Source organism: Oncorhynchus nerka, linkage group LG22 (genome assembly GCF_034236695.1).
Source record: "Oncorhynchus nerka isolate Pitt River linkage group LG22, Oner_Uvic_2.0, whole genome shotgun sequence".
Taxonomy (NCBI): domain Eukaryota; kingdom Metazoa; phylum Chordata; class Actinopteri; order Salmoniformes; family Salmonidae; genus Oncorhynchus; species Oncorhynchus nerka.
Genome location: NC_088417.1, coordinates 82,353,582 through 82,363,581, shown reverse-complemented (window position 1 = coordinate 82,363,581; position 10,000 = coordinate 82,353,582). Strand labels below are relative to the sequence as shown.

Here is a 10,000-nt window from a genome sequence, read left to right as displayed (position 1 = left end):
CCTACCCACCCACCATGTAAAAAGGCTAAACCTTAAGTTATTAAGTCAGTCATCAGTCTGTCAGTATAGCTAATCATCAGCTAACAGACATATAAGGCTAAGTATAGCTTAACTACCTACATACAAACACACACCTGTGCGTGAGTGGACACACACACATACACACGCATACATGCAACCACACACTCAGATATCCTGACCAGAATGGGCGGAGGTTTGCTGGAATTCATGATGTCAGAGGGTCAGGTTTCAAATCCATCTCTCCCTCTATCCCTCCAGTGTCTCCCAGTTCAACACATCCTCCCTAAAACACACACACACTGGCTCTGCCATGGAGGATTATGGGGGATCAGGGGGGTCTAAGTTATTGTCAGTGTCTTATTTATCTATGTTAGTTGTCCGTTCTGACAGGGGAGAGCAGCATGTGTGGCTTAGATGAGTCCAGTACAGTACGAAGGTGAAGTAGAGCAACAGTGGTTGTGTGTGTGTGTGTGTGTGTGTGTGTGTGTGTGTGTGTCTGTGTGTCTGTGTGTGTGTGTGTGTGTGTGTGTGTGTGTGTGTGTGTGTGTGTGTGTGTGTGTGTGTGTGTGTGTGTGTGTGTGTGTGTGTGTGTGTGTGTTTTAGCTGACTTTGGGGTCTTCAGGGACTGGGGTCGCTGTCCCTGCTAGGCTTTTCCCTTCACTAATGCAGTCTGGGAGGACTGAGCGAGAGCCTGAAAACAGCTTTGATGTCTCGGCTCATCCTTAAAAGAATGCACCAGAAGCAACTTACTCTGCCTGGGTTGTGTCAGTCCCCCTTTCCCGTCCCCCTCCAATGGGAGAGAGAGAGAGAGAGAGAGAGAGAGAGAGAGAGAGAGAGAGAGAGAGAGAGAGAAGAGAGAAAGAGAGAGAGTCAGAGAGGGAGAGTCAGAGAGAGAGAATCAGAGAGAGAGAGTCAGAGAGAGGGTCAGAGAGAGAGAGTCAGAGAGAGAGAGAGAGAGAGAGAGAGAGAAAGAAAGAAAGAAAGAGAGGGAGAGTCAGAGAGATTGAGTCAGAGAGAGAGAAAGAGAGAGAGAGAAAGAGAGAGAGAGAGAGAGAAATAGAGAGAGTCAGAGAGAGAGAGAAAGAGAGGGAGAGTCAGAGAGAGAGAGAAAGAGAGAGAGAGTCAGAGAGAGAGAGAAAGAAAGAGAGATAGAGTCAGAGAGAAAGAGAAAGAGAGAAAGAAAGAGAGGGAGAGTCAGAGAGAGGGAGTCAGAGAGAGAGAGTCAGAGAGAGAGAGTCAGAGAGGGAGAAGGATGGAGAGAGAAAGAGAGGGAGAGTCAGAGAGAGAGTCAGAGAGAGTCGTAGAGAGAGAGAAAGAGAGGGAGAAGGAGGGAGAGAGAGAGAGAGAGAGAGAGAGAGAGGGTTCTGAGATTAGTTTCTTCATTACCAGACGAGACAGAGCAGCCAAATGGTTTTCCAGCCTGCACAACAACAAGGAGACTTGGAAGGGTTGGGGAAGACAGGCGGAGAGTTGAATAGATGGAAAGAGAAAGTGAGAAAGAGAGAGAGAGAACCCCCAGAAGGTAAGAAAGAGACGGTGAAGAAAGGCAGGGCTTTGGCTCTGCTCCCCTGGAGTCTGCTGTTTGTGGCTTCGCTCATGGTGAGCAGTCTCAGCTCTGAGGGCCTCTAGCTCCTCACAGCCACACACCCCACTGGCATTCTGTTCTGGATTTAGTCTGAGACACAGATGGAATGCAGGAAGAAGAAGAGATTGAAGGGATTCAGAAGCTGGGAAATACAGCAGCCTGAAAAAGCCTGTCCACATAGCAAACTAATGACTAGGGTTTACAGTGGAGGAAGCACACGCTCTAGTGTACTACACATTTCTCAATGCCACCGTGGTTTTTCAAGCATAAAAGGGCCTGGTGGAATATATTCAAATTCTACAAGATTCACACAGTGCCACTATAAAAAGGACAACTGTTGTATCTACTAAAGTGTTAAGCATTTAGTTTTACTCTGTTTTTTCTTCCTACAGTGAATGGTGGCTGGTCAACGTGGACAGAGTGGACGGTGTGTAACAGTCGCTGTGGCCGTGGCTACCAGAAGCGTACGCGGAGCTGCACCAACCCAGCACCTCTCAACGGCGGCGCCATCTGTGACGGACAAGGCATTCAGAAGCTGGCATGTAACCCACTGTGCCCAGGTAGTTACTGCACCACCCGCCAACATGCTTAGGGGTCAGGGGAGAGCAATCAAACAGATTACATATGTGTATCATTCCCTCCCCCACCTCACCCAATCTCACACACTCTCATTCCCACCCTCCTCCATACCCCCATCCCCCTCCCTCCCCTCTGTGTGTTAGTGGATGGTCTGTGGACAGAGTGGAGTAAATGGTCCACGTGTGGGACAGAGTGTACCCATTGGAGGAGGAGGGAGTGCAGCGCCCCAGCGCCCAAAAACGGTGGGAAGGACTGTGAGGGCATGGTGCTTCAGTCCCAGAACTGCACCGATGGCCTGTGTATGCAGAGTGAGTACAGACATGATGAACATCCCCACTTTATTCAACCCTCCTCTGTCTGCCTCTGTCTCTGTAGGAACCCAATATATTATTACCCAATCCCTATCAGTCAGCCTGTCAGTCTGTCTATTCATCTGTCCGTCTGTCTGCCCGTCTGTCCGTCTGTGCAGTTAGGATCTATCCTGTTTTTCACTGTACTCCCATAACTCACCTCCACCCACTTCCACTGTCTCACTTTCTCTCTGTTGTTTCACACTTACCTCCACTTCCCTGCACAAACATACACGTACCACTCACACACACACACACACACACACACACACACACACACACACACACACACACACACACACACACACACACACACACACACACACACACACACACACACACACACACACACACACACACAGACCTCTTTCCTCACACACACTCTCCACTGGGCTGTAGGATGACAGATCTTTTGGAGGAGAGTTATACAAAGACAATGTGCATTTGTTCCGTCCACGTGCCCTGAGCCCTAGAGATGCTCTAGAATAGTCTGTATGTGTTGAACAACAACCTCACCACCACACCACCAGGCAGCATTACTGTAAGTAATGACCCTTGTCACAGAGTAGGCATTCAGGAGCTATATTTAAAATAATGATAAGTGATTATAATGTACTTAAAGGAAAGCTCATAATTGCTGAGCTACTGTGATTGCCACCCTAATTTAAAGCACGGGATTCGATCGGCCCAATGGGAGGAAAATTGAGGGCCACAAAGTCTCACAAGCACAGACTTGCTGCTTTTCCTGAGCGTCCAATTATATGTGTTGACAAGAAGGCCAGTATTTTACTTTTCCCTGTAGCTCTCTCGAAACATTTGAAAAGTATTAAAAGTGGGGAGAAAGGTCCTGGAATTCATTGCTCTTTCCTGGTAGTGCTCTACAATCCTTCTATACATTTGATTGTTTTGCTCTTTACTCTTGGAGCAACACAGCCCAAGCCCAGTTTGTGGTCAGACTGCTGGAGATTTTCCATAGGCGGAGAAATGCTCTTTGAGATGTTTTTGAAATTGTTTTTGTTTTCTAGGAGACCTAGAAACACACGGTTCAGTTAAGCCAACAATCCTGCATACTATTCCCTTATTATACATTCAGAGAGCTGCAGAGAAACATACTGTAGTGTACAGTAGCAGCGTTGGTCTGTGTGCTGCAGACTCATAGAGTAAAACTTGATCTGTTCTGAAGCCGTGTTTATCTGCTGATTCTGGGTCTGCCCGCCCCCTTATCTGCCAGTAAACATGGGAAAAGAGAGAGAGGGAGGGTGGGAGGGAAAGAGAGATAAAGATAGAGAACAAGAAATGGGGAGAGAGCTGTAGACAGGAGCCAGGGTGTTCTTGTCAAATTAAAAGTAAGGCGTGAGGCTTTTTTAATGAACTGTCTTCTTAATGTCTTTAGGGTGAAAAGCCCACACTCTGACTCTGGTTCCACCATGTATCCAGTGTGACATCAATAGAAGCCAGACAGTCACCATGCTCTAATAACATCACACAGACACTCCACATGTTCTCTGACTATGACATTGATACAAGACCGACTCAGCTTCTGCATGTCAGGTACCGCTGATGGTCACATGTATTCCACTAGTATTCCACAGATATAGCTGCTCTATACCGTGAATATGACCAATATAGTCACCACAACTCATCAACATATGTAGATTGTCCCTATGTCTGACTGGTATGATCCAGAACATGTGAATGCTGCTAATATTATAACAACAGTACATTTACTGATTGCTAGTGCATATTTAACTAGATGGATATATATATATGACTTCGTCCCACTGAGATTGAGGTTGAACTGTTTTTTATGCTAGGAAACAGCAGGAGAAATAATTCAAAGAGCAGCTTTGAAATTGAGCTAAACTTTCTTCAGCCTTTTTATCTTGGCGTGCTGTGAAGCCCTCGTTAAAAGCTCTCTCTCCTTCTCCCCCCCCCCCTCTCTCCTTCTCCCCCCTCCCCCTCTCTCTAAATCTCTCGTCCCAAGACCAAGCCCATTGCAGAAGCATTTGTTCTCTGTTAGATAGATGCCCAGTTTGCAGAGAATATAAACCCATAACCGTTTAGATTTAGGATCATTCCCTGGATTGATTTTAGGGAAGCTAAGAGGGTGAATCCACTTATGTCTGTGCTAATGACCACCTCCACCAGCATTTAGGAGAATGGCCCATTATCTAAAAGCTCCCATTGTGGCAAATATGATTGGGAATGGAAGATGTTGTGCAATCTGAACTCACCTCGCCTACTGATCTTCCTCTCTCTACACTGGTCTGGGATCAGCACTAATAGATACCCTCAGATTCCATTCCAGTTTGATCTCATTTCTTGTTGTCTGAATTAATTTTAAACATTGCACAATGCAATCTATCTGACAGATTTTACGATCAAATGTTATATATTGCAAATCAGATGAATAACAATGTTACTTGACCTCAATTGCTTTATGTATCGTTCAAACTGAACCACCTAAAGCCAAACTGAAAGGGCATCTTTAAATGTATTTTATGATGTTGCATGACGTGTTACTTATTTATAACCTTTATTCTGGAAATAAAGGGTAGATCATTTAACTGAGCTAAATATGAAAGGATAAGATGAAAAGGGGTCCAGACCTTCTCTGTTATAACAGTAGATCTAACCGTGCTTCATGGTGTTCACTTTTAAGCTAGTTTGACCTGCTGTGTTTGTGCTCCCTCTCTCTCTCTCTCTCTCTCTCTCTCTCTCTCTCTCTCTCTCTCTCTGTCTCTCTCGCTCCCCCCTCTCTCTCTCCTGTCTCTCTCTCTCTCTCTCTCCTGTCTCTCTCTCTCTCTCTCTCTCTCTCTCTTCCTCTCACAATAAAGACATTACAAATGTCATATTATACATATATATATATATATTTCTCAATAGCAAGGCTATGCTCACTAAGTCTGTACATAGTCAAAGCTTTCCTTAAGTTTGGGTCAGTCACAGTGGACAGGTATTCTGCCACTTTGTACTCTCTGTTTAGGGCCAAATAGCATTCTAGTTTGCTCAGTTTTTTTGTTAATTCTTTCCAATGTGTCAACTAATTATCTTTTTGTTTTCTCATGATTTGGTTGGGTCTAATTGTGCTGCTGTCCTGGGGCTCTCTGGGGTCTGTTTGTGTTTGTGAACAGAGCCCCAGGACCAGCTTGCTTAGGGGACTCTCTGTAGGTGATGGCTTTGTTATGGAAGGTTTGGGAATCGCTTCCTTTTAGGTGGTTGTAGAATTTAACAGCTTTAGATTTTGATAATTAGTGGGTATCGGCCTAATTCTGCTCTGCATGCATTATTTGGTGTTTTACGTTGTACACGGAGGATATTTTTGCAGAATTCTGTATGCAGAGTCTCAATTTGGTGTTTGTCCAATTTTGTGAAGTCTTGGTTGGTGAGCGGACCCCAGACCTCACAACTGTAAAGGGCAATGGGCTCTATGACTGATCCAAGTATTTTTAGCCAGATCCTAATTGGTATGTTGAAATTTATGTTCCTTTTGATGGCATAGAATGCCCTTCTTACCTTGTCTCTCAGATCGTTCACAGCTTTGTGGAAGTTACCTGTGGCACTGATATTTAGGCCAAGGTATGTATAGTTTTTTGTGTGCTCTAGGGCAACAGTGTCTAGATGGAATTTGTATTTTTGGTCCTGGCGACTGGACCTTTTTTGGAACACAATTATTTTGGTCTTACTGAGATTTACTGTCAGAGCCCAGGTCTGACAGAATCTGTGCAGAAGATCTAGGTGCTGCTGTAGGCCCTCCTTGGTTGTTGACATCTAGTGCCCGCGCCAATTCATTGATATATATGTTGAAGAGGGTGGGGCTTAAGCTGCATCCCTGTCTCACCCCACGACCCTGTGTGAAGAAATGTGTGTGTTTTTTGCCAATTTTAACCGCACACTTGTTGTTTGTGTACATAGATTTTATAATGTCGTATGTTTTACCCCCAACACCACTTTCCATCAATTTGTAAAGCAGACCCTCGTGCCAAATTGAGTCAAAGGCTTTTTTGAAATCAACAAATCATGAGAAGACTTTGCCTTTGTTTTGGTTTGTTTGGTTGTCAATTAGGGTGTGCAGGGTGAATACATGGTCTGTTGTAAAATGCCAATTTGATATTTGCTCAGTACATTGTTTTCGTTGAGGAAATGTACGAGTCTGCTTTGATGATAATGCAGAGGATTTTCCCAAGGTTACTGTTGAAGCATATTCCACAGTAGTTATTGGGGTCAAATTTGTCTCCACTTTTGTGGATTGGGGTGATCAGTCCTTGGATCCAAATATTGGGGAAGATGCCAGAGCTAAGGATGATGTTAAAGAGTTTTAGTATAGCCAATTGGAATTTGTCGTCTATATATTTGATCATTTCATTAAGGATACCATCAACACCACAGGCCTTTTTGGGTTGGAGGGTTTTTATTTTGTCCTGTAACTCGTTCAAGGTAATTGGAGAATCCAGTGGGTTCTGGTTGTCTTTAATAGTTGATTCTAAGATTTGTAATTGATCATGTATATGTTTTTGCTCTTTATTCTTTGTTATAGAGTCAAAAAGATTGGAGAAGTGGTTTATCCATACATCTCCATTTTGGATAGATAATTCTTCGTGTTGTTGTTTGTTTAGTGTTTATGGATTCTTCAATTACATTGAGCTGATTTCTGACGTGCTGTTCCTTCTTTTTCCGTAGTGTATTTCTGTATTGTTTTAGTGATTCACCATAGTGAAGGCGTAGACTCAGGTTTTCCGGGTCTCTATGTTTTTGGTTGGACAGGTTTCTCAATTTCTTTCTTTGATTTTTGCATTCTTCATCAAACCATTTGTCATTGTTGTTCATTTTGTTCGGTTTTCTATTTGAGATTTTTAGATTTGATAGGGAAGCTGAGAGGTCAAATATACTGTTAAGATTTTCTACTGCCAAGTTTACACCTTCACTATTGCAGTGAAACATTTTACACAGGAAATTGTCTAGAAGGGATTGAATTTGTTGTTGCCTAATTGTTTTTTGGTAGGTTTCCAAACTGCATTCCTTCCATCTTTAGCATTTCTTAATGTTACTCAGTTCCTTTGGCTTTGATGTTTTGTCATTTGGGTATTGCTCTGTTCAATAAGACTGTGATTTTGCTGTGGTCTGATAGGGGAGTCAGTGGGCTGACTGTGAACGCTCTGAGAGACTCTGGGTTGAAGTCAGTGATAAAGTAGTCTACAGTACTACTGCCAAGAGATGAGCTATAGGTGTACCTACCATAGGAGTCCCCTTGAAGCCTACCATTGACTATGTACATACCCAGCATGCGACAGAGCTGCAGGAGTTGTGACCCGTTTTTGTTGGTTATGTTGTCATAGTTGTGCCTAGGGGGGCATATGGGGGAGGGAATACTGTCACCTGCAGGCAGGTGTTTGTCCCCCTGTGTGCTGAGGGTGTCAGGTTCTTGTCCGGTTCTGGCATTTAGGTCGCCACAGACTAGTACATGTCCCTGGGCCTGGAAATTATTGATTTCCCCCTCCAGGATGGAGAAGCTGTCTTCATTAAAGTATGGGTATTCTAGTGGGGGGATATAGGTAGCACACAGGAGGACATTTTTCTCTGTTAAGATAATTTCCTTTTGAATTTCTAGCCAAATGTAAAATGTTCCTGTTTTGATTAATTTAATGGAATAAGTTAGGTCTTCTCTATACCAAATTAGCATACCCCCTGAGTCCCTTCCCTGTTTCACACCTGGTAGTTTGGTGGATGGGACTACCAGCTCTCTGTAACCTAGAGGGCAACCAGTGGGTCCGTCTCCTCTATACCAGGTTTCTTGCAGGATGACAATGTCTGTATTACCGATTTCTTTGGTGAAGTCCGGGTTCCTGCTCTTTAGGCCAAAGGCGGATGACCTCAGGCCTTGGATATTCCAGGATGATATAGTGAAGGCTTTTTGTTCCATAAAGTGTCCAATGTTGTTGGTCGTGGTATGGCCTCAGGCCAGATATACATATATACACATATATACACTTATATACACACACTGTCTCTCTTGCTCCCCCCCCCCCTCTCTCTCCTGTCTCTCTCTCTCTCTCTCTCTCTCTCTCTCTCTCTTTCTCTCTCTCTCTCTCTCTCTCTCTCTCTCTCTCTCTCTCTCTCTCTCTCTCTCTCTCTCTCTCTCTCTCTCTCTCTCTCTCGCTCTCTCTCTCTCTCTCTCTCTCTTGCTCTCTCTCTCTCTCTCTCTCTCTCTTGCTCTCTCTCTCTCTCTCTTTCTCTCTCTCTCTCTCTCTCTCTCTCTCAATTCAATTCAATTCAAGGGGATTTATTGGCATGGGAAACATGTGTTAACATTGCCAAAGCAAGTGAGGTAGATAATATATAAAGTGAAATAAACAATAAAAATGAACAGTAAACATTACACATACAGAAGTTTCAAAACAATAAAGACATTACACATGTCATATTATATATACAGTGTTTTAACAATGTACAAATGGTAAAGGACACAAGATAAAATAAATAAGCATAAATATGGGTTGTATTTACAATGGTGTGTGTTCTTCACTGGTTGCCCTTTTCTTGTGGCAACAGGTCACAAATCTTGCTGCTGTGATGGCACACTGTGGAATTTCACCCAGTAGATATGGGAGTTTTTCTAAATTGGATTTGTTTTCGAATTCTTTGTGGATCTGTGTAATCTGAGGGAAATATGTTTCTCTAATATGGTCATACATTGGGCAGGAGGTTAGGAAGTGCAGCTCAGTTTCCACCTCATTTTGTGGGCAGTGTGCACATAGCCTGTCTTCTCTTGAGAGCCATGTCTGCCTACGGCGGCCTTTCTCAATAGCAAGGCTATGCTCACTGAGTCTGTACATAGTCAAAGCTTTCCTTAATTTTGGGTCAGTCACAGTGGTCAGGTATTCTGCCGCTGTGTACTCTCTGTGTAGGGCCAAATAGCATTCTAGTTTGCTCTGTTTTTTTGTTAATTCTTTCCAATGTGTCAAGTAATTATCTTTTTGCTTTCTCATGATTTGGTTGGGTCTAAATTGTGCTCTCTCTCTCTCCTGTCTCTGTCTCCTGTCTTAGTTGGATCGGATGTTGTTAACTCCGTTCTCTGACAGATGACATTTTGTTGACATATCGATCTGCTGAAAGGGCTGACTGCAGCACAAGGGCAAAATCACTACATATTTACCTCAGGGCTTGTAAGAAATGAAGTTGTTTATTTTGTGTGATATGTGATCTGAGTGAGATAATTATATGTAGTTAGTAAAGATGATATACCGGTCGTCAACATTTACCACTAAAATAGATAGGCCTAGACCTCAATATTACCATGTTTCTAATTATAGTAGTTTTGGGAATGGAGGATTCTTATGCATTACATATGAAGATACCAATGGAAGAAAATCAATTGCCTGTTATTGGTGATACAGCTGTAGAACAAAGCCATGTTACTATTCAGGAAGCCTCTCTGAATAAATAGTGATTTCCAGTAGGAGCACCA

At 43.4% G+C, this 10,000-nt stretch overlaps 1 protein-coding gene across 2 annotated transcripts in view; it reads left to right on the top strand.

Annotated features, from left to right (window-relative positions):
- The window catches only part of LOC115119317 (netrin receptor UNC5C-like), a 327,268-nt gene that overhangs the window by 267,962 nt on the left and 49,306 nt on the right, over window positions 1-10,000 (top strand). For both annotated transcript variants that reach the window (XM_065007478.1, XM_065007477.1), the window contains exons 6-7: window positions 1,999-2,166; window positions 2,329-2,493. In XM_065007478.1, coding sequence (XP_064863550.1) covers window positions 1,999-2,166; window positions 2,329-2,493 — 333 coding nt within the window. The remainder of the gene's footprint in view (window positions 1-1,998; window positions 2,167-2,328; window positions 2,494-10,000) is intronic.